Genomic DNA, 25597 nt, shown 5'->3' on the forward strand with positions numbered 1-25597 from the left:
TTTTTTACTTTTTTGTTCCATAATGAATCCTAAGTGCAAATGTCATTCAAATTATTTTTGAGAAAAATCAGGAAAAGTATTTTGGCACAATATTTGAGAACACCTACCCAGTTTGATAAAAATAAATTTGGGTGTTGCTTTATGGTATTTTTTACATTATATGCACATTGTTGTTGAATTCTCATCCATTTTTGCTTTTAAGGTGAGACAGTATTATCTGTTTCAAAGATGAAGATCAACTGAAAATATCTAACAATAAATAGGGAATTTTTAATTATTTAATATTTTTAAAAAGTGATAAAATGAATTGGTTTTAGATGCAGTCTTTGTTTAAGAAAATTACCTTTGCTCACTTATAAATTATAATGGCACTAAAGGTATGTCTCAGTTTCACATATCTTTAATTTCATAGTACAAAGCTATGGTTAAATCACCTTCTACCTGTAAGATGTGAATAGGGTAACCAAAATAACAATCACACACAAAAAAGGTATAAACAAAAAACCAGTCAGCAAATTTTCCAGGTTTTGTCAAGTCCATTCCTAAACACATATCTACACATGCAGTCTCTATGTCACTATATTTTACACATGATATGAATATGGTTAAACATTTATTGTTTTATTTATTTATTTATTTTTTGGCCATGCTCACAATATGTGAAAATTCCTGGGCCTGGGATTGAGCCTGTACCATAGCAGCAACCCAAGTCACTGCAGTAACAATGCTGGAGCCACTTAACTGGCTGTGCCACAAGAGAATTTCAGTTGTTTTCTTGATCAAAATTATTCATTCGCAAACAATTATTCTTTGCTTTCTCTGAAATAAGCATTCTGATATAGATGTTATGATGCTATAAAAATGAATAGCATAGTTCCTATCCTCAAGTTGCTCTCTGTCTGATAGAAAAGACAGATATGTGGACAACGATTATGTACAAAGGGATTTATATGTGTGGAAAATATTAAAAATAAAAAAACAGCCTGGAAAATACATGGAAAATACATGAGACATTCTTAAAAAAAATGTAATCTATTGGAGGTTTTTCCACACTGTAGGAAAAATACTGATAGTGGATGAAGCCAGATATTACAGGGTTTTAAAATCCTGTACTCAACTTTCCTCAGATAGCAATATTATCTTATCTTTAGAACTCTGGCAACCAGCTTCGAGTCCAGGCCATAACAGGCTCTCTGGAAGGGTATGTTAGGTTATATGTATATATGAGTTGTACGAGTCTGAGGTGCTGTTGGCCATCTCAGAGGAACTTTCTCTTTAGGCAAAAACTAATAAATATATTGGTGTGGGGTTTTGGAATGATGCTGATTTAAAGTCATAGCAGAAACCAGCATAGGAAATTTAGAAAAGGTTTAAAGGGAGAGGAAGAAAACCCCCAATTGGTTGTAGTCACAGAAGCCACAAAGATGTTAGAAGTTTGTGGAATATTGGGTGATTTTCCTATGAGAATTTATGGTCAGGTAACTTTGGGAAATAGTTGATAGCATAACCTTCTCCTTGAAGATTCTTAATATGTTTTGGATTTAAGAAATTTCATAGTAAAGAAACCAGTTTAGCTTAGTGTTTCTGAATTTATTTGATCATAGAAATATCTCTCCATCCTTAACAGAGCATCAATATCTCCCTGCAAAGTTTCTGAGGTACAGTGCTTGGGGAGATGTTGGTCTGTTCAATCAAATGCAGTACCACAGATGATTTTGGTTTTACCATCCTCAGGTATTATCATTATCATTCTTCTCTCTGTAATACTTCATAATATTATCCTATCTTAGTGTCAAATAATTGTTTAGTGTACTAAAGTCCAAAAACTTAATCAGAATATTTTCATAAAATTCTTTAACTTGAGTGACAATAGAGGCTATCCAATACGTGGGCAAATGACATGAGAGGATCCAACACAGTAGTAGACTTAAGGTGATGTCTAGTAATTACATGTGATCCCTTAGAATAATGTCCAATACACAGCATCTGTTATAAATACTTTCCACAAATGTGTCCTATATTATTATTGCTTTTTAAAAATAATTGAAAGATTCACAGACTGATTAGTTCACATTCCCAGTCCCCCCCCAAATATACATAATAATATCAAATTAAGAATATGTATTGGAGTTCTCGTTGTGGATCAGTGGTTAACGAATCCTACTAGGAACCATGATGTTGCGGGTTCAATCCCTGGCCTTGCTCAGTGGGTTAAGGATCCGGTGTTGCTGTGAGCTGTGGTGTAGGTCACAGACTCGGCTCAGATCCTGCGTTGCTGTGGCTCTGGCGTAGGCCGGGGGCTACAGCTCTGATTCAACCCCTAGCCTGGGAACCTCCATATGCCATGGGAGGTGCCCTAGAAAAGTCAAAAAGACAAAAAAAAAAAAAAAAAAAGAATATGTGTGTATAGCATACATATGTATATATATCATAATTCACATTTATCCATGTATACATTATAATTCTTGCCCTTTCTGTTTACTAGGATGTATTTAAGGTCCTTAAAAGTCATTTGAATTATTATTTTTGGCTTAAGATAGTCAGGAGCCAGTATCCCAATTTCTGCTTTCTTTCCATCTCTTTGAAGTCAAATCATTAGAAACTGAATGTCTCCGAGTTAGCCTTTAATGGATTTTGTTTTGTTTCCATTAGTCATTACCAGTGCAAATAATTTTACATTTTCATTCCTCATAGCTATCTTTAACAAATACTGTGTTGATGATTTGGCTTCTTGAGTGACTTCTAAGATATTTCAATTGTGAAACAAAGGGATCAAATCCTTTTAAAAGGTCTCTTAGGGAGATCTCACTGTGGTATAGTGGAAACGAATCCGACTAGTAACCATGAGGATGCGGGTTCAACCCCTGGCTTGCTCAGTGGGTTGGGGAGTTCACTGAGTTGGAGATCTGCTGTTGACATGTCGACTGTGGTGTAGGTCGCAGAGCTGTAGCTCTGATTCAACCCCTAGCCTGGGAACTTCCATATTTCTATATGCCAAGGGTGTGGCCCTAAAAAGCAAAAAAAAAGTCTGTTTTATCAGGCTCTTTGGTATGAGCCTTGCCTTCCACTAAACATATCTGTATATACATCCCCTGAAGAATCCAAATGCTGCATTGGTTTAAAAAAAAGAAATATAATTCAACTTTTCTTTAACTCCATACAGAAGAGAAGAAAACTAAGACTAAAGAAAAGGCTGAAGAAAAGAGTAAAAAGGAAGTGAAAGGTGGGAAACAGGAGAAAGTGAAGCAAACAGCTGCAAAAATAAAAGACGCACAGAAACCATCCCCTAAACCCAAAGGGAAGGATGAGAAAGATGCTGCAGCTCTGTCCAAGCATGAACAGAAAGGTAAACATTCAGAGGAGGCGGCCAGAGGCTCTAAGAGAATGTTGGGCAAGAAGCAGATGCAGTAAAATTAGTTACTGAAAAAGACCAAGAGCAGACTTCAAATGGGAGTAAAAGACTTGTATAAGTGAATATATCTGAAAGGAAATACAATAATTTGGAGATTAAAATTTATTTAAGGAAATACTAAATGTGTTCATGTATCTAAAGTTATATTTTAATTTTTTTTTTTTTTTTTTTTTTTTTTTTTTTTTTTTTTTTTTTTTTTAGGGCCGCATCCGTGGCATGTAGAAGTTCCCAGGCTGGGACTTGAATCGGAACTATAGCTGCTGGCCTACACCACAGCCACAGCAACATAGGGTCCTAACCATGTTTCTGACCTACACCACAGCTTATAGCAACACCGGATCCCCTGACTCACTGAGCGAGGCCAGGGATCGAACCCACATCCTCATGGATACATCAGATTCATTTTTGCTGTGCCACAATGGGAACTCCTATTTTGAAATATTTTTAAAAGAAGATTTGAGCTATCTGAAGTTATTAGAAGGACACATACCCTGTCCTTTCTATACTCTCTGAGGAATAGCAATCCAGGAAAAATGACAATTCTCAAGGAGTTTATTAAGATGTGAAGGTTCAAATCATATCAAATAAATATCATTAAAAATCATCCATATATTATTGTACCTCTACAAGAGCACATAAATTAGAACTATGTTGAATTATTAAATCTAATTTGTCCAATGACTAAATGTATGCCTTTATAAAACTCTTGAAAGTTTTCTTTCATATTGTGAAAGACATATTGGGCTGTTCTTCAATAAGAGTGACTTCAAACTTATACCCCTACTTCACAGAAATAGAATACTTAAATGGGAGCTGGAGTGTCAACTGGTAATTCTTTAAGGAAAGGTGCTTGTAAACATAAACAGATTGCATTTAAGAGATCAGCTATCTGATTGTCCCACATCTCTGGTCCCTTATTGACTCTTTCCTTCCCTAAATCTACTTCTGGATCTAGGTGGCTACATAGTCCTGAGCTTCCCCATAACCGAATGTGGGATCTGCTCTGAATGGACTATTCTTATAAAGGTTTTTTTAGGCATGTTGCAAAATAAGAATTTTCTTTATTCTGGTAATTTTAGTAATTTTATTTGAGGACTAAACTTAAAGATTGGATTTTATAAGATTTTCATTGAAACAGTTAAAAACTTTGTTACTGAGTAAGCTATGTGGCAGTAGAACTGAAAATAAGTTCCCCCATTATAAGGTACAAGACATGAAATTTGCAAGCCACACTTTTTTTTTTTTAGATCCACGCACAAGGAAAATCATATGGTATTTGTCTTTGCAACCCACTCTTGCATTTTTTTCTTTGAATCACCTTTCCCCTTAAATTCACAAGTAATATTTGGCAACTTATATTTATATGAGAAAAAGGTATATTTTTTGAAAATGTATTTTAAAATGAAAAGAAGGAAGGAAATAGAAAGGAAAAAGATGTTTTTTAGTAATCCACATAATTTCTAATTTAGGTAATTTTCATTTATTTCAAAGTAGTTTTTAAAATAGGAGTGGAATTAAAATTTTGGAGCCCAAAAACCTTTCTTCAGTTTTAAAGATGAGTCTATTGCTTTGAACCAATTAAAAACATGAATTATCAATTCTCATAAAGTCGTATGTTATTTATGAGGTATTTTGGGTAGAAAAAATATAGTAAATAAAGAGGAAATATTTTTGAACAAACTATTTTATTGTGATAGAAGGCAGAAAAATTTATCTTCTGATTAAGTGATACACTTATTTAAAATGACTATCAAGATTCTAAAATACACCACATTTTAGATTGCCTTTTAAAAAAGAAAATGATCACATAAAACCAGATGAAATGTACCAAGCATATTTTTATTTTTGGTCCATAAATACGCTATGTAAAAATTCCTTCCAGTTATATATGGAATACCAAAATACTTATCTAGCAACTAGGAATAGGAATACACTTTTCAGGGTTCATTTTTAGTATCTTAGTTATTTGGGGGCCATATTTTATTGATGAAGACATATCACTGAAATATCTCCAAATAATATTTATTTTTTGGGTCACGTGTTTTATTCCCATTAGTAATCAGAATTATCGAAGATGGCATTTTGTTACCATTTCCATTTTCAATCTACTGTTTTCATTTTCACATCAAAAGCTATTTTTCTACTAAAAGAACATTCACATATCACTTAGAGTTAGAAATAAAAGCACAAATGTGATTTATCAGCTAAACAAATATATTTTCTGAATTAAAGCTCTCTATTGAAAAGAGCTACCATCAATTAGATATATTTATTATTGGGGTAAATAATGAAACATTACCTCTAATAGCTGATCAGACAAATCAATATGTCATTTAAAAAATAAGCAGTGATTTAGGAACATTTGTTTAGAACAAATCTAATTATAGTTGTAACTCAAACATGATGAAAGACATACTGCTTTTTAAATAGTCTACTTGTGAAATGGCTTTAGTTTTGAGACTATGGCCTTGATGATTCAGTAGAATTGTTGAGTTCTCCTTTAAGCAAGGGATTATTTTCTTAACTTATGTTAGACCAAGTGAATTTCAGTCTTTTATTTCAAATAGATTTCTAATAGTTCTTTTAAAGTCAATAGGTTCTGTTCATCTTCTACTCACTGAAAACAGTTTCTACTTGAAGCACATATACTTATTGGCAATTATGCAATTATATGGTATACATGCATATATATTCATATATGTTATTCTTAACATTTTGTATATAAACAATATATTTCTACTAAAGCATCAGGAAGAATAAGATTCATATATGTATGTATCTACTGTAAGCTTATACACACACTTATATATTACATAATCTGTTTTTTATGGGCCAGTGTTCATTTGTTTAAAGTAGGGTAAGATGGACAAGCATGATCAAAAATTGCCCTCTGATTTTCTGATGGTCTATGGCAAATTTGTGGAGGAAAAAAATCAAACCTTCCCACTGCTATGCTCATTGTTTCTTTTCTTCCTTCTTCTTTTTTTTTTTTTTTTTAACCAACTATCCAAATATCTGTGGCAGACAGAGAAGTTGTAGCTAATGTGAATCTGCCATAGAGCACCAGACCACATAGGCCCCATCCTCATTAGAGGTTTTTTAAAATTTATTTTCTGTTAACATTCTGCACCCTGAATGCATTTTCCCTCAGCTGCTACTCCACAGGGAGCACCAATAAGGCAGCAGCTGAATGACATCCATCACTGCTCCCTGAGGATCAGGAAGGGTAGAAGTGGATGGCATGTGTTTTTCTTAGAAGCATGTCCGTTTGGGGAAAAAAATACTAAGAAGTGGTGATGAGATATTAAATTACCTTATGTGAATTATTGTCACATAACAAAGAATGAAAGAACAGTTCAGATTTTCTTTAAGGAAAATTTTCTGTTTTAATATATGAGTTATATTTAAAGAAGCCTATCGATAAAATTAATTTTCCAAAATCATGAAGGCTTGGTTTAGCTTTATCCTTAGACAGGTGAAGCAGACACACTGGCTTCTGTCCAACACATACCTGCCTAGAATTCTTAAACATTGTTAAGTCAACACCCAGGACAGGTGGAAATGGACATCCCAATTAAAAATATTTGAAAAATTTTAACTTTAAATATAAAAATACCCTCTCATCTTCCTGTTGATTTGTTGGTACCATTAGAATGCAACATCACAGCATCATTCAACTATAACAGAAACCTCCTAAGTGGTGAAACTCAATTTTCTAGATTAAAAAAAGAAAAACACACATACCTTGTTTCAATTTATAAGAGATTTCCCTTTTTTTAAATTGGTCGCTTATAGGACTGTTGATGCATTAATTAAATAAATGACTTATGGATTCAGAAAATATTGGTATAAGAAATATAAGCCTTTTACTTTGGTAATAATTTAACATATGGTTTCACTACACTGTCAACATTCAGTTAAAGAAGAATCTCTGAAGCATGAAGATTTTAGTTAACTTAATAAACTATCCCATGTGCTGTGTATATAAACATCCTATCACAACATGGGGCAGAGCATAATTTTGGAGAGGCAGTGTACAGACCTTCATATTCCGTGTAGTTCCTGAATTTTAAGCTTCTGCAGTATAGGTTTTCTCTGTTGCTGTTGCTAAAAGCTATAGTGCCACTCGAAACGACTGTGAAAATTTTTCTGAGTGATTTCAGATGAGTGATTCTGGAAGTGTGGTCTAATCTGATTTCTCTGGGGAGTTGGTAAAAAATTCATATTCCTAGGATCCAGACCCATCAAATTATAGGTTTAGGGGTGAGTAGGTCAAGAAATCTGTATTTTAACAAATTTCTCATCTTTTTGATATTTTAATATCAAAAATATTTTGAGAGTTTTGAGAACTACTTCTCGAATTATAGACAAGGCACATCTAAAATGATCTGTCACATTATCTACTGAAGCAAAGAGGAAAGCCTGCCAATTTTAAGAAGTCGTCTCTAGCCCAACCTCAAAATTGTCATTTATGGGAAATGCACTTTTTCATTTTGTTTTATCTTAGAACCAAATGGCTCATTCTACAGTTTTACTTGGGAAAAGGATTATGTCCAGAAGAGAGAAAATAACTTTTCACCAGATCATAGGATTCTCAGGTCCCAGAATCAGAAACCCCTGTTATTACTGCTCTGCATCCAAGAGTAAATAGATTCTGGGACTGATCAAGAACTAACTTCCCTCCCACTCCCCACCTTACCCCTGGGAAAAGGTGCTCCAATTCAACAATCAAAACCCAGGACAGTTTTCAAAACTTTATGAGTTCTGACCTACTCAATTATACTAATGAAAAGAATTATATTTTTACCAATTCTATAGTAACTACATTTATGTTTTCTCAAAGACTGGCAGTCACATAATAAAATGGATTACTCTAAAAATACTATAAATACTCTAAAAACAATGAGGTTTACAAAAAAATCCTTGTGTGTGTTTTTATATGGTAACAAGTTTCATTATTGCATAGGTTTGTCATACATAATTAAAGCACTTAAAGGTATGTCATGTTGTGTAAATTGAATAAACTCTTTTGGTCCTAAAGCTGCCTTTGCATTTATTGAGTTAATAAGATGGCTATTTAAAAATAATAAAATGTAAATCATTTTTCTAACAAGATTCATTTAATAATCTGCAAGCTTTAAAGAAGATGGTAAAACTTACAGAATGATTCATCAGCTGAAATTTGGATTGGAATGACCTCAGCAGAATCTAAAGTTATATGAAAATTAAAAGTTCAGTGCAATGTCTTTAATTCAGAGGGAGAAGAAAAAGAACTGCTAAAATAATTTTTGACCAAGTCTACCCCCAAATCTCCAATCCTGTGATTTAAAAACATTTTTTTTCATAGATAGACTAATCAAGATCATAAGACGATCTTCTAAAAAAGGTTACTCTATCAGTTACCTTAAGAATGGTATTATTTGATGCTGTAAATCTGTTATCCTGGATTATTTTTCTTCTATTTGAATAGAATCTTCATAGAGAAGACCCTGACAGGTTGCAAAAGGGTTAGCCATCTTGCTTGTCTTTTCATGAAAGTCTTCACCTTCATGTAGACAATCAGCTAAAGGGTTGGGAGTGAATACCTGATAAAACATTTCAAGTTGGAAATAATTTCCTCTCTTAAATCTTCTGTTTCATAATTGAAAGTATATTATGGACAATGAGAAAAATACCTAAGTATGATGACTCAATAAATTCGATGAAAAAGGTTCTAATTTTTAAAACAACCACTATAATACTACTCTGAATGAGTCTTTTTCAGTCTGTTTCATATGAATTCTTTTCATATGGAATAAATGGAGACATATTTATTATGTATTTTTCCCCTTGTGTGTTCATATGTGCAAATTATTCTTTCACAGAAAATATTGTACCCAAAATAGAGTTATAAAATAGAATTATACTATTTTGTTTGTTTTGTTAAGCCATTTTTTCCTAGAAAAAAAGAAAGATGTTGATGACATTTTTTTCATTGCTTTTTTTCTTTCTACTTTTGTCAGATCAGTATGCATTCTGTCGATATATGATTGACATATTTGTCCATGGGGATTTAAAACCAGGTATTCCAAACAATCCTTGTATTTGTCTGTTTTAATAGTCTTTGTTTCTGATATTGTCTGCTTTTTATGTATTAAACTGTTATTTTCATTTTTAAAAATTTGCATAATGCATGTGTAGATCTAGAATAAAACCAATAAAAAGCAGAAGTAATAACTGGCATTAGGGCCTTTAATTTTACTTTCTATGACTGCATGGCCTGTTGCAAATTAAGTCAGTTGAAAGCTAAAAAAGCGCTAATATCTTTATATACAAAAAATGCTAATATTTTTAATATCTTGGAGTGAAGAGGTGAATTATTTTGTTTTATTCTTGGTAAACTGAGAATAAAAGGCCTGTGACAATGAAAGCATTCTTCTTTTTTAGAAGTGAACAAAATTCATATTAAAATCCATCAAATATGTAATCTTTTTTTTTTCAAAACTTTTTGACTTTCTCATTTGCATATGAACTATGAACTTGGGTTAGCCACTCCAGAGAACTACTGATGATGGTGATTGTCAAACTCAGAGTTAACAGTCAACACAATGGGAAAAATTTTTTACTTAAAATAATTTATTTATTATTGATTAATTAAGACATTGTTCCTGTCTTTAAATGTTGCCCAGAGTGTAACAGGGAATTCTTTACCAACATCTTAATTAAGAATTTGTAACTTGATTGCTTGTACTCTGCCTTTTGCAGATTTAAAACTGACAGTACTATGTTCCTGTTTGGGGAAATATTTCTAAGAAGATGGTATGAGGAAGGAACTAATTTATGTTATAGTCATTGAAGGTGATTGTTTAAAAAAAACTATACTTTCTTTTCTTTATTTTATGAAAATCCTCCTAAAATATACAGTTATAATTCATGCATATATTGGCAAACAGGCATGCTGTATCTAAAATAACACATATAGATCCTGGAAAATTAGAAGATCATGAGAACTTCGGCTCTCAGGAAAACTAGCTAATTTTAGTAACTTATTCAAGTTAATTTCCTCCTCCTCCATTTCTTCTTTTCTTATCCCTTTCTAACTTTCTTATTGAGATAGAAACTGAAATGAAGAGAAAAACAGTGAAAAATTCAATTACTCACCTGGTAAAAATGATTAATTTTAACACTCGTATAGTATCATAGTAAAATTAAGTGGAAACATTGAAGAAAGTAGTTTAATATAGTGTAAAGAGAGGGCTTTGGACACAAATGCAGAGAGGAAATCAAATTTAATTTTATTTGCATAAGAACCCTACATACACAAGACCGTCATATACAGAAAGTTACAATGAGGTATAAATTGCTATTCTGAAATTAGAAATGGGAAAGGAAGGAGTTCCCATCGTGGTTCAGTGGAAACGAATCTGACTAGCATCCATGAGGGTACAGGTTTGATCCCTGGCCTCATTCAGTGTGTTAAGGATCCGGCATTGCCATGGGCTGTGGTGTAGGTCACAGACGTGGTTCGGATCTGGTGGTTGCTGTGGCTGTGGTGTAGGCCAGTGGCTACAGCTCCAATTCAACCCTTAGCCTGCGAACCTCCAGGGTATGGCCCTAAAAAGATAAAAAAAAAAAAAAAGAAAGAAAGAAAGAAATGGGATAGGGACCTGAGGCTCTCAAGGATAGCACAGGAGGGAAATTCACAGAACAGTTTTTTAAAAAGAGCAGATATTGGGTAATTAGATGTTTCCTTCCATATGGATGGTAATGCTTGGATAAAATTCTGGTAATAGCTTTTTTTTCTGGGAAAAAACAAAAAAACAATTTAAATCCTTTTAGGTACTTAAGGGATGGGAAGTAGTCTCTATTGAGCCTGCAGGGTCTCTACTGTTCAAAATAATCCACAAGCTAAAGTGGCACATCTTGGGGAGGTCTGTTCTGGACTCCAAGGATCCCTGCTTTGGAACTTGCCCAAGAAGTATCACAGTTCAGAAGCTGAGTTGGTAGATTGCTCCATCATTAGTCTAAGAATAGGTTATCTCACCTAAACCATTGCATCTCATTTCAGGAAGCAGTGATATAGGCGAATTCCCAAAGTTAGGCCTGTGGTGCAACAATAGGACATTAAATAAGAGACATTTTATATGGAAGGAAAAAAAAATAATGGTTAGTGATTGGAGTAGGCTATAGACCGAGTTTCTGAATTCTGAAGGCAAGCACAAGCAGTTGTCAATTCTAGCGTCTAGATGTCCGACTTAAAGCATCTTAAGATGGAGTGGGGGCAGGTAGTAACAATCTGATAATTTTTTTTTCAGATTTGCAGTTTAAACATGTGTAGTGATCTTTCTGATTGACTATAGCAGCAGTTATGGTGATTGTCTACACATGAGTTGTTAAAACCTTTATGGCAATCCCATCAGTGTCTCTTTTATTCATCCTGATGCCCGATGGCTTTATTAAAGGTACAGGTTCTTGTTCTACCTGTCCAAAAAGAATTCTGGACAGAGAACTCAAAGAAAAATACACAGAAACTGAAGCGCAAAGAGAAGCAAAGAAGTGATTTCTTAAGAAGCAAAAATACGAACTCGGGAGATGAATGAGTGTCCTCAGGCATGAGGAGCACCCTGTGGGATTTTCTGATTTCCTTTTTTATTTCATCTGAACCTTCCAATAGGTATGAGGTTTTTTTCTTTAGGTGCAGAGTATTCATTGATAATAAAGTCCAGGCGTGATGATTACCTCTCCGTTTACCTCGACTTGCATTCCTGCACGCTGGGCTCCTGAAGCCATCGCACATGCGTCCTGAGAGCTATTTTTCTTGTTTCCCTTCCCATGCAGCGCCACACGCGGAAGGTTGTATAGCGGTCATTTTTGGAGCCCGGGCATTTTTATTGCGCATATTCAGCCATGCTCCACGGGTTTTTACGGCAGGGTTCCCTGTCCAGATGTCACAAAGCTTAATCAAAATCGAATTTATGTTCTTGTTGCTGATGCCATTCTTCCATCTTTCATGATCTCGTTAAGTACAGAGCAAGGAGGTGGCTTTGCCTTCCTTCCTAATGCCTATACGGGAGTGTTACCGGAAAGTAGGTTCTCCTCACAATGAATTCAGAGAAGAGATAGGGAGGTCAAGAAAGCAAAGGAGGATTTATTTAAGTGACAGTATATGCTCAAAGGGAGAGCGAGCGCCATCTCAGGTGAGTCACTATGAGTTTGTTTGGCACAACGAGGTTATGTTGGGTGTGGAAATGAAAATATTTATTGAGGAGGGAGGAGTTTGGGGCCGTATTCCCTGATTTTCATCTCAACTCCATCTTTCTGAGGGAAGGAGGGAATTTTATCCTTATTTAACCTTGACCAGGAGTGTCATGGCTTTGCTGCAAGACTGGAACGACTTATCTTTAAGGCTAATTTTATTGTAATGAGGCAGTAATGAGCAAAAGTTACATTCCAATGCCAGAGATTCCTGTCTCTTCCCATCTTTGTCTGCCTCCAGGACTCTTACCCGCAAAATGTGTGGTTTCCTGTCAGTACAAAGGCTCCTGCTTTTACTTCCTTGTCTGCCCTAGGACACCCCTTGTTCACAAAAAGTGTGCCCCCCTTTCTCTTCTTTCTTTGTTCATATCTAGCCATCCACCTGCTCTAACTTGAGGCTGTCTTTGAGTCCAGACCTGTCTTTCTTGCCTCCCCCAACACACTGTGCCTTATTTATTTATTTATTTTTTAGAGCCACACCCGCTGGCACACGGAAGTTCCCAGACTAGGGGTGGAACTAGGGCTCCTGCTGCTGGCCTGCACCACAGCCACAGCAATACCTGATCCTTAATCCACTGATAGAGGCCATGGATCAAACTAGGGTTGCTAGTGGGGTTCCTTAACCACTGAGCCAGGAAGGGAACACCTCAATCCTATTTTTAGTAAACATCTAAATCTAAAGATTTCCACCCTGCAGGGATGAGTCCTGTGACTCTTCCCTTTGTGATTTCTCTTTGTTCCACCTCTGTCAGTGTTAGCTTTATTTACCTTATTTCTAAATAACTTTAAAAATTTTCACCTTGTTGGGCAGAGTCCCTTGACTCTCCCCTCAACCTCTTTTCATTATCTTGTTAATTAACCTAATATTTTTATTAGCATCTGTAAGCCCCACGAGGTAAAGCTGAAACTGCATCCTGAAGCCTTTTTTTTTTTTTTTAAATTAGGAAGTTCCTAAGGCTAGCCACTGTATTTCTTTGTGTCCACTATTTAATTTGACCTTTCCATAGGTACCAATAAAACATCTGTTTATGATGACAGCTTTCTAAAATTTTAACACTTTAGAAGTTTTTCCAATTCAAAGGACCCATCATCTGGTCTTTGGCAGGTAGGATCTTAATTGTGATTCAGACCAATAACCCTTTCTATGGCTTAATCATAGATGCAAGAGGTGTCCCCAAAGGTAAGTACAAAAAGATGCAGCCCACATTAGATCCAAAAAGTTTATACCAAAAAATGGTCTAAGAAAGCAAAGACCTTTGTTGCACAGGCAGTCAGGATGATGCAGTGCCAGCACTAACAAAGCAACAAAGGTTGAGATGAAAAAAGTCCCGTTATAACAATAATAGATTCTCCTGAGAACTGGCATGTCTGGACAAAGAGATGCCAGTCACAAGCTCAGGTTGTTGCCTCTACTTAGGACCAACTGGGTACAGCTGTTCTAAATCCTGGTCTGTTTGACTGGCAAATGCATGTGGGTACATGAACCTTCTGGATGGCAAACACCAGAAAGAATGATCTCCCTGATCATAAAGCCAAACAAACTCTCAGGACAGAGAAAAAGACAAAAGGATACAGAGACAAAAACTGTGACCATCTCTGGGAGGAAATGGATCAGTGAAGCCAAGAGTATTTTGCCAAATTTACCAGAGTCCCTAAGTCCCAAGGAACTAGCTCTACAAATATTTTTCTTGCTAATTAAAATTTCTTTTTTTAGTAGAGAGAGAGAGAGGGGAAAAAAAAAAAAAAAAAAAAAAGGATTCTTACCGCTTGTCAGATGTCCCAGTATCTCTCAGCCACAGCAGCCTTGTGGGGAGCAGAGTCCAGCCAGGGAAGTTTATCTTACCACTAAGCCAGCTGTCTGGGAGGAAGAAAACTTTCCTCCACTCTGCTAAGTTCTAAGAATTAAATTGATATGAGACAGATTAGCAGGGGAAAAAAAATCAAATTTAATTTCATACATACAGAATTTCCCCGCACACAAGAGACCTCACATATCAGAGAGATTCACAGACAGAAAAGTAAAATGATCTAAATATTGGCATCCTGAACTAGAGAAAGGGATAGGGGCCTGGGGCTCTCAAGGACATGAGAGTATTTCACAGGACAATTTAAAAAAAACAAAAAAAACAAAAAAAAACAGCTGTTAGATAATTAGATATTTGTCCTGCCACAAAGATGATGACACTTAGATAAAAATTATCTCTTGCAATAACTCTTTTTCTGCAAAAAATCCCCAACTTAAATCCTTGTAGGTAGTTAAGGGAGAAGCAGTAGTTTCTCTTGAGCCTGTAGGATCTTGATTGCCTTTAGCTCAAAAAAATCCACATGCCTAGGTGGCACGTCTTGGGTAGGTCTGTTCTGAATTCATATACTCTTAGCCATACAGGAAGATCCCTTCTAAAGTCATACAGAAACATTCTCTAAGAAACCATGATTTCAAATCTCTAGTACTATATATTTTTCAAACTCTTGAAAATAATTTCCAAGTGCAACAGTATTAGATGTCTTAATACCATTTGTTGACTTTCTAATTGCTTTCATAGTTTATTTCAACTACCGGCGTTCTTGATTTGGAAGGCTTGTTGCTTTAATGTGTAAGAAATTAAAGAATATGTATAAATTAGTATTTCTTGTAAAGGGTAGGAGGTAGAATGGAAGAAATGAGAGAAAGGAAACCTGTGTGGTATGCCCACTGTTTCATGTAATAAATTATATAAAGCTTCACACATATACAGGAAGAAAATTAATAATATTATCTTTGTTGGTGAGATAATACATAAGATGAAGTGAAAAAGCACTAAATATGGCTTGCATTTTGAAAAGTAAGGAATGAGAAACAAGATATAATCTGTGCATATTAATTTAGAGAAAATGCAAGTGATAAGACTTTGACTCTGACTGACAATTATAGAATAAAATAATTCCTGCCAAGTTTATTGCTCTGCATGTATCCAGTATTTATAAAACATTTGTGCTTCCATCTGTTTCTGTTTGGGATTAGTGGAACACCTGTTATTGTTTAGTTAGAGTTCATTATTAATTATTGGTAATGAGTTTTTAAAACTACGGTTTGATTTTTCCCTCTGGGATAAAGTTGTTTTTTTTTTTTTTTTTTTTTTGTATTCTATTTCCCCACCCTCAAAAGTAGCCCAAATTCAGTTCAAATCTGAAAAACCTTGTTAAATGTACTGACATCATGATGTAAGGCTCAAGTTTTGCCTTTTTACCCCATCCAATAAAAATACTTCTAATATAGCCTTAAAATTTTTTAAGTTATCTGATGATGAACTGATTTGGCCTTTCTGATTCTCAATTACAAGGACGATCTTGATTAGGATAAGATGATTTTATTGTATTCAGCTTAAAATTCTCTTGTACTGACTCACTCTATATTAAGTTGAAAAATTAAGAAACTTCTATTTCAACCTAAAAAGTTAATGTATGGTAATAAGACTGGAACTATGAGCAACTGGAGTAGACGTCTGTCTAAAATACGTAATTTTAGGGATGTTGTAGACACCGAAGAGCCCCTTTCTTCAAGAAATACTTTCTTTGCTGCCCTTCAGTGACCTAACAACCCTACCATTAGATCTCCTGAATGGGTAGATGGTCAGTGTAATAGGATGCATTTTTGAACAGCTGACTGGGTAGACGGTCAGTGTAATAGGATGCATTTTGAATAGCCCTAACCTGCTTTAGGTAGGTGGGAGGGGAAGAAAACAAGAGGGAGAGATGGAGAGAGGAATAGTGAGATCCCATCCTCCCATGGGGGCTGTCCGAAAGCTGATGATCCTCACTCTCTGCACCACCGCCCCCACGCAGGGTAAAGTGGTCTAGTTGTCATTTTCTTTTAATTAATTAATTTATTTTTAAAATTTTATTGAGTTATAAGTAAATACAATATTATTATATTAGTTTCATATATACACAATAATGATTTGATATTTTTGTATACTATGAAATGATAACCACGATATATTCAGTTACCATCCATCGCTATGCACAGTTTTTACATTATTGACTATATTGCCTATTTGTGCATGACATCCTTATGAGTTATTTATTTTATAGCTGAAAATTTGTACCTCTCAGGTCTCTTTACCTATTTCATCCATCCCTAGATCCTCCTTCTCTCTGGCAATCCCACCAGTTTATTCTCTGTATCTATGACTTTGTTTCTGTTTTTTTGTTTGTTTGTTTTGTTTTTTATATTCCAACTATAAGTGAAATCATATGCTATTTCTTTTTCTCTTTCTGATTTATTTCACTTAAACCTCCAGGTCCATCTACGTTGCCTCAAATGACAAGATTTCATACTTTTTATGGCTGAGTAATATTCCCCTGAACAGATATATTCCATTCATCTGTTGATGGATACTTAGGTTGCTTTCAATTCTTGGCTGGTGTAAACAGTGCCACAGTGAACATAGGGAAGCATATGTCTTTATGAATTAATAGTCTTATAGGAAAACTGTTAAAACTAGTCAAAGCAAACATTGGTTGAAACACTGAGACTCAGTTTACAATGTGTTTAGTCTTTTTGTTTTTCATTTCTTTTAGAAATTGATAGTACAGATGGTTAAGATAAAACCCTGTAGACTTATTAATCCTCATCAGCCTTCCAGTAACTCCAATTTCCTTTTCCATGCTTTGTGACTAAGCACATTTTTCTTAAGTAACAGACTACTGATAGTTTCATTCCTTTAGGTAGACTCTTTGAAAGAAACATCATGATCTTGCTGGGCATTTCTGAACACTCTCTTCATCAGCTTCTACTTGGGCTGGATAAATTACATACATTGCTGCACAGAGTCAACTGAGTTAAACAAGAGACACATTTCTATAAATAAGAAATCACATGGCTCACAAACCCTTTTATACTCACATAGGTAAAGAAATCAATTTAATCGTCCAGTTCAAGGACCAGGACTGTCACTTAGTAATTTTAACACTTTTTTCAGCTTTTCATCTCTGTAGCCATTATGAGTGAAGTTCAATATAAGTTAAAGTTTATCTCTTAGAAGATATCCCACTATTGAAATTCCAGCTACTGTCTGACTTTTACTTGAGCCAAGAATTTATGTCAAGGTAATTTATTCTACTTTCTGTGCCATTTACTCTCTTAAAATTGAAGGTATTCACCTATCAAAATCTTCTCTGACTATAATAAGGTATTCTTTGGCAGGCTGTATTCTGATTCTACAGGTTTTAAGTCCATAGCTAGAAAGAGCCTCAAGAAATAAGTTAGTACTCTCATTTTATTAAGATCCTTTTCTCAAACTTTAGTGGTGCTTAACTGCTTTTTTGGTTTGATCCTGCTGAGAAGAGGTCAAATGTAATTGCATTATAGTCACTGTTATTTAATGGTTTAATCTAATGTATTTTAGAGCTCAACTGGCTGTATTGGAGACACTAGGTAAAATTTAGCCTTGCTTTACTATTCTCCAAAAAAATCCTCCTCCTGAAAAACATATTCACTTTAGTTCCAAACATCTTTTTTTTTTTCCACAAAAAAAAAATGCTGGGAGTTTTGATGTTACTCAATAAGCATTTGTTGAACCTCCTCTACAAGATGATAATCCAGAAAATAGATAAGACATAGGACAAATAATTTTATAGCTAAGGATAACTTGATAGGTATGCATTAATGCAATAGAGATTTAGAAATTTTCCATGCTAATCTCAGTATACTAGGAATAAATAGTTTTCCTCACTTATCATCTGGCCCTCTTAATGCTTCTTAATAGTTTAAGTCACTTAAAATTGTGTACAGAGGTAAGATTAAAGGAATAGTGAAAATTGTGATAAAAGCTTAACCATAGCAAAAATAAATGTTTATTTCATCAATTCCCTGGTTTTGAAGGCATATACACTCCAAATTGGAAACATCTTCTTAATGAAACTAAACTGCTCATCACTTATCATGCCTACATTGTATCCACCTTGTAGATACCAGTTTCAGATTTCAAACAGATCTTTCAGAGACTCTGGGGTATTGTTACTTCAAGTTCTTTCAGAACTTGCTTCATCAAATTGCAACAACTGAATCTTTGAGATTGTTGGTAGCTCATAATTTTGTTGAAAAGAGAATGTCATCTTCATTCCATAATTGTAAAACATTTTTATTTTTAGATGTATTTACTGGAATGTATTAATATTAACTAGAATGATAAATCCAATAATTTTAAAACTTACATATTATTAGTTCTTCTGATTTCTTCAGCATTGTATACCTAAAAATATAAATTTTGTCACACAGATTTTATAAAAAATGAAAGAGTACTGTAACATAAGATTTTAACAAATTGAGATGTTTCAGGTTCTTGCCACAAAATATTGCATGGTAAAGTTTTAGTTGAAGAACTAACTGGATGAGAATATCTTATTCCCTTTTGTCCTTAGAAATGTATTGTCCACTCATTGATTCTTGAGTTTGAGAAAATTTACTGTCATCTGAAGATTCATCATCTGGAATTTCACTTGAACGATCAATTTCAATTTCACCCTAATCATAAAGGTTTAGTGTACTGCTATCTATCTTTTTACATTCATCTTCTGATTTACCCAGAAACTTAAATGTCTTCCTGTGCCAATATTCTTCTCTCTGCAGTAACAGATGGAAAATAAAAATTCTAGATTCTAAAATGTATTAAATGAAACTAAAAGTAGACAGTAAAAATGTCTCCAGGCTTTTATACCTTCTTGAATGATACAAAACTTTAGTCAGCACAATGAAGAAACTGAATGATGATATAATCATGATTTATTTTACAACTACATCATCCTTTTAGGCAGGTCCATTAAGCTTCTATTTTCTTGTTGTTTTTTCTTTTTAGAATTGTTGGGAATAATTGATGAATAATGATGAAATAATTCCTAAGTAGGTAAAATGGAAAGTACTTGAGATATAGGAAAAATAAGAACATGAAGATCTCATAATGTGTCCTAAATTTTTAAAACTGTCCAATGGTGTCACGTGGTAATTATAAGATAGAATGAGTTTTATTGTTTAAAAATAATTAATTTTTTTCTTTGTTCCTTGGAAGACCTATAAGAAAAAATAAGATGAGAAACAGTCTCTATGAATATGAGATTGACTTTAGTGGGCCCATATAGTATACTGGGAACCAATGGAGAAAATATAAAGGTGGGACCACACAAGCCAGATTTAAATACTTTGCAGGGTTTTTTGTTTGTTGGTTTGTTTGTTTTTGTGTCTTTAGTCTTGAGAATTTCTTTATAAAATTCATTTCTTAAGATTGTTAAAATGATCAAATAAAATAACATATGCATATCTCCTCTCCCCCATTTTTTTTTTTTTTTGGCTTTTTCCTTCACTATGGGAATTTATGCAGAAAGACAATACTTCTAGTGTAAAAGCTCAGAGAAAATCTTATGTAAGAAGTAAGAAATGTAATGAACCTTGAGAAATTGGTAGGATATGCCTATATCAACTTAAGAATAAAGACATTTAAGGCTGAGGGATAATAATTAAGGCACAGAATCATAATATCTTGAAATGTTCTTTTGTGATAATCAATTGTTGAGCATTTACTTTTTGCTAGGCCCTTAAAAATAATCTTATTTAATCCTTATAAAACTTTGAGAGTAGAGTGTTAAAATTATCTATGTTTTATAGATGAGAGAATTGAGGCACAGAGAGTATAGGTGTTTTGTGCAGGTCATACACAGTGTAGACAGAGGATTCAAATCCAGACTTGCCAATGTCTAAAGCCCTCAGTATTAAGATCGTATCTCTCTCTTCCCAGACATAGACAGGGAACTGTCAGTGGTTCACTTTGGTTGGCACTCAAGAGACTAGAAAGAGAAACAAGATAGGAAATGTACTAGATGGTTTTGAGAGAATGAAATTGGAAAGACCAGTTAGGGTAAGTCTGAGGAAAAGAAGTAAAGCTTAACTTTGGGAGGTGGTAGGAGGATAACTAGGATGATTTTAGAAATATCACAAAGTTAAACTCATGGGATTTATTAATAATGATGCCATAAGAAAGGAAAGGAGAAGCTTATTCAGAAATTGTTGACCCAAAGGGATGCCCTAAATAGGAAGTAAAGAAAGAGAGTGCCCACTGGAGGAGCTAGGACTGAAGAAGAAGGAGACTTTGAATCCACCCATTCTTTTTGTCCTTTAGCTGTGCCCATAGCATGCATTAGTTCTCTGGTCAGGCATCAACCTGTGCCATGGCAGTAAGTAGAGCCACAGCAGTGACAACTCCAGATCCTTAACCTGCTGAGCCACCATGGAACTCCTGAATCCACGTATTCTTAAAACCACAGATGCAAAAGGAGTTGCAAAAGAAGAATAGGTGAAGATTCCAATCCAGACATCATTTGCTAAGCATCTGCTGTATACTAAGCTTCATTCTGGGTATTTTCACGTACTTTACTTACATAATTCTCACAACAAACTTTGAAGTATGCAGTTAGAGAATCAAATGTAGAGTTTTCAAGAAGAGGTCAGGGGTGGAAATCGAGTTTCCAGGAGAGTGCACGAAATCCAGGAGAGTGGGTGAAATCAGAGTACAAACATGGAATATCTTCTGTGTGCTCAGCAGTCCCAAACTGAGCCCAGTAAAAGACCTAGGAATACTAACAGATGATCTCTACTCTAATAAAGAGAATGGATGACTATTTGAAAGAGACACAAACAAACAAAAACAGCTAATAAATAAAAGAAAAAAATTTAAACTTGAGAGATTGCATAATACAGACACTAAATGTTATAAGTTTCAGAGGAGGGACATCTCTAATTTTTGGTGTCGGGGGAGAAAATGTGCATCTTGAACTTGAAAGATGGATAATATCTGGCTAACTGCCAAGGAGTACATAGGGCTTGCTTTGTTATGAATGAAAGAGAAAATGAATGAGGACATGGCAGTGCCTGTGAAATTGATGTGTTTATATGACAATGAGGATATCAGACAGGCAAGAAGATAAATTAAGATTAGAGAACATTGGGGCATAAGAAGTGAGGTTTGTGGTGAGAGATTACAGACACTTGGTCAATCAGGCACAGTTGATACTTGGCATAGAAGAGAATCTTTGAAAGATTTAGCATAGAGCAATGACACAACACCAGTGTTTCAGAGAGTAAGGTGAGGTAGCCCTATGCTTAAGGGATTAGAAACAGACAAAAATTGTGGCGCATTGCTAAAGCTGCTGAGTTGAAAATGTGGTTTGGAAGGAAGGAGGGGCACATTTTACAAGCCATTTTTTCATGAGGGTGGTAATAGGAACTGTATATACGTGACTTAAAAAATTAATACTGCAACTGAAAATGCTACTCCACATTGCAACTCAGAATGAGGTCTAGATATAAATAAGAAACGTGAAATATGTGTGACTATTGGCCAGAAACTTGGTGTAGTAAAGAATGTGCTAGAAGCTGTTCATAACCTAAAAGAGAGCAATAGTTTCCTTTCCTTCTTTGGAGATTTGCTGTTTTGCATTGTTTTATTTGGATTCTTTGGAAGTCACTTTTTAATGTGTGGCCTTTACAGGTAGTGAGAACAGGTGGTTAGCCACACAGACTCCCGAGCCAGACTGCATGGTTTCCAATCTAGGCTGTGCCACTTGCTGGAAATTATAACGTTTGTCAAGTTAATCAATCTCTTTAAACCTCCATTTCCTCCCCTGTCAAATGAGGTTGATAATGGGATTGTTGCAGAATAAGTGAGCAGATGGTCAAAGTGCACTAAGAGTCCAAAGCTTTCCAAGTGTTGGCTCTTCTTTACTAATTGAACACATACCTAAGGGTTGTCACAAGCAAACTTTAATAGAGAGAGGAAAACACTTTTTAGAACCACATCAACAAATTACATGTCAGACCAATTTTGCCCACTCTAGCCATCTGATTCTTCTACTTGGTTTTACTGTCTATATGATGTGGGTAATGCTACATAATTTAATGTGTTATATTGAGTATCATATAAAAAAATCTGCATTATATGTATTAAAGAGTTTAAGTGTCTTCTAGATGAGTTCAGGGAACTGTTAGATTCTGTAGGTATACCAGTGAACAAATATGCATGAAGCCTACTTCTCCTTTAAAACAGGATAACATCTGGAGTTCCCGTTGTAGCGCAGTGGCTAATGAATCCGACTAGGAAACATGAGGTTGTGGGTTCGATCCCTGCCCTTGCTCAGTGGGTTAAGGATCTGGCGTTGCCATGAACTGTGGTGTGGGTCGCAGATTTGGCTCGGATCTGGCCTTGCTGTGGCTCTGGTGTAGGCCGGTGACTACAGCTCCAATTAGACCCCGAGCCTGGGAACCTCCATGTGCCGCAGGAAGTGGCCCTAGAAAAGGCAAAAAGACAAAAAAAAAAAAGGATAACGTCTTACTTTATAGGGTTGAGGTATGAAATAATCCATGCATATACACATCCACCTACAACACTACTTGACTGTGATATGTACTATTTAAATGTATAGTGGTAGCGGTGGTGCCCAAATATGGCAAAATTATGGTTTTCTACCTACCATGTCTTACTATCTTTCTGATTTAATTACCACATATTATTATCATCCTCTCCCTAGCAAGTCTTTCTTTACTGCTTTATATACACCTTCAAGAAACATTTGCCTTTAAATCCCTTTGCCTCATACCTTTCCAGATACATGATGTTTATTGAATTGAATTCATGATGTATAATATTTATCTCAATGGAAAAAAATATTGATGATCATCCCAGAGCAGCCCTCTTTATTCATTCCTGGAAATAATCTTGTTATTTAAAAAGATGACAGCTTTCTAAGCATTGCAAATAGGTCTTGTGTGAAGATTCTTAAAGAAGTTATTGGTGGTATCTCTAGAGACAAAGGCTCAGAATTAACAAAGCTGATTCACTGTGTGCATCCTAAACTGCAGGCAGCATATAGAATTAGATGGAAGTGAGGAGGAAAAAGGAAAAGAGAGCCTACACTTCATAAGGGGCTGCATAGTTCCTGGACTTGACATGACCCCATGGGAGTTGCCTTCTGATTATTTGAAGTACAGGGAAGCTGTTCAAGATAACCGAATTTGACTTTTGTATTTGTCCCAATCAATCCATTAAACATTCTAGTCATTATAAATAGCTAGAATGTGCAGAAATAGATCCAAGCACTTCTGTGAGGCTGTGATTCCTCAGATGCTGACTACTCTCTCAGTCAGCTTCATTGTGATCAAGGGCATTAGGTTTGGGGAGAAGGCCAGTATGTGCCCCCGCAGTGTAATGTCCATAAGACTTCACTTTCTCTTTGTCCATTTAAGGAAAACAAACTGAGGACCTCATATTTCATTTTTCTCACGTTCTCAAAATTTGGTCTCCTAGCCTTTTGAAAGAGGTGTCAGATTCTAGAGGAATATCTTTGCTGTGAGGGAGCTTTCGTTACAGTGTCATTTTGGTCTAGCCTTGTCACTATTAATGGCATGGACCTGCTGTCAGACAAGAATAAATTCCTTCCCAGGTAGCCTACTGGGACTATTCAAAGCATGTTCTAAAATAGTCTGAAAAGGAACAAATAATGCAGAGTAATTTGAATTGCTGCATGAGAAGCAAGGAAAATTAGGGTTTAATCAAAGAATTATCAAACTAATTAGGTGTTATTTATTAATGTGTCATGTCTTGTAATAATCTTATCTGTCAGTTTATATGCAAGAGCGCAGATTAAAAAAGCATTCTGGTAATTATGTGAATATATTCCCCTAATGCTATTCTAAGGTTCATTTGGGTGGCCCAGTAGATAAAGAATGGGAAATCTATAGCTTTCTAACTATTCAAATAAGTGCATATTTCCTATCCCTTTTCCTAAGCAGGTCTTATTTTATTTTATTATTTTTTAAGCTGCCCTTATTTTAAACATAGAAATAAGGATGGCCCATATCTATTTTGATGTAACTAATTATAAACTAAGTAGATTGATGTAGCTGCTTTCAGAGAGACCTAGTTAGTAAACAAATATTCCTTGCCCATAGCTTTTATTCCTGTACAGGATGTTTGTGCAAGATGGAGACAATAATGAGTTTTGCAATGTCAACATTAATGTTACAGTTTGTAGACTGTTCAACCTGTCATTCAGTATTTTTTGATCCCAATTCCATTACTGCTGTTCTAGGCCAAAATATTTTACAATTTGGTTTTCTAAAATTGCTCTTTCTAAAATAGCAATAATACTGTTATTCCCACAGAATAGTTGCAATTATTCCACCTTTAAAGATGGTTTGTTTTGCCTATTTATTTTGCCTATTGTTTTGCCTATTTGCCTTAAGATCCAAATTGATAAGCTCAAAGTCATCCTATCAGTCACTCTCCTAGTAGTTATTGAATCCTGAGTATGTATTCAATATGGTGGTCATGACTTTCAAAGCAGAAAGAGGTAACAATCTAGTCAGAAACCATTGCCATTAAGACAATAAGCAGTTCATAAAGAAACTGGAGGAGAAAATGGGAGAAGGTACTGCTTTAGGACTTAACCATATGATGCAGGTTATACTCACTGTAAATGCCTAGAGAGAAAAGGGCCACAGAGGCTGAGACAGGCTTGGTAAAAGTGTTGTCCTAGTATTTTGTCAGTGTTATCTTCAGCTTTATTCTGATTTTCTTAATTAGTTGAGTACAATGAGTTTAGTATTTATCCTTTTTTTAGGTGGTCAATTTTTTCAATCCAAGAGGGGGAAAAAAATAGTGATATAATTAGACGTACTTTTTTATTTACAATACCAAGTGAAAAACCAACAAAGGGTAAAAGCCAAACAAAGTAGCATCTCACCCTATGCCACAGGGTGTCCTTCTAAATTAGACCCTGATGTGTAATCAGTGTCTGTCCTTTGTCATGTAAACTTAATTATATTACATTTCTCAAACACCCACTACTATTTTTTCAGTAGTTCTGCTTTCTGGTTCATATTCTATTTTCCTGAATAAGAAGCTGTCACCTATAAACCACTTTTTT

The 25597-nt window shown here is 34.9% G+C and overlaps 1 protein-coding gene and 1 long non-coding RNA gene across 5 annotated transcripts in view; one reads left to right on the plus strand and one right to left on the minus strand.

Moving 5' to 3' along the window:
- Positions 1 to 25597, plus strand: part of TRDN (triadin) — a 386702-nt gene that overhangs the window by 120434 nt on the left and 240671 nt on the right. For both annotated transcript variants that reach the window (XM_021088731.1, XM_021088725.1), the window contains exons 8-9: positions 3164 to 3346; positions 9415 to 9474. In XM_021088731.1, the coding sequence (XP_020944390.1) occupies positions 3164 to 3346; positions 9415 to 9474 (243 nt within the window). The remainder of the gene's footprint in view (positions 1 to 3163; positions 3347 to 9414; positions 9475 to 25597) is intronic.
- The window catches only part of LOC110260190, a 56237-nt gene that overhangs the window by 929 nt on the left and 29711 nt on the right, over positions 1 to 25597 (minus strand). For 2 of the 3 annotated variants that reach the window (XR_002343038.1, XR_002343036.1), the window contains exon 3: positions 14411 to 14541. This is a non-coding gene — a long non-coding RNA (uncharacterized LOC110260190). Of the gene's footprint in view, positions 1 to 14410; positions 14542 to 18841; positions 18880 to 25597 lie in introns of all 3 variants that reach the window. The other variant, XR_002343037.1, reaches the window with a different exon arrangement.

Source organism: Sus scrofa, chromosome 1 (genome assembly GCF_000003025.6).
Source record: "Sus scrofa isolate TJ Tabasco breed Duroc chromosome 1, Sscrofa11.1, whole genome shotgun sequence".
Classification (NCBI taxonomy): Eukaryota; Metazoa; Chordata; class Mammalia; order Artiodactyla; family Suidae; genus Sus; species Sus scrofa.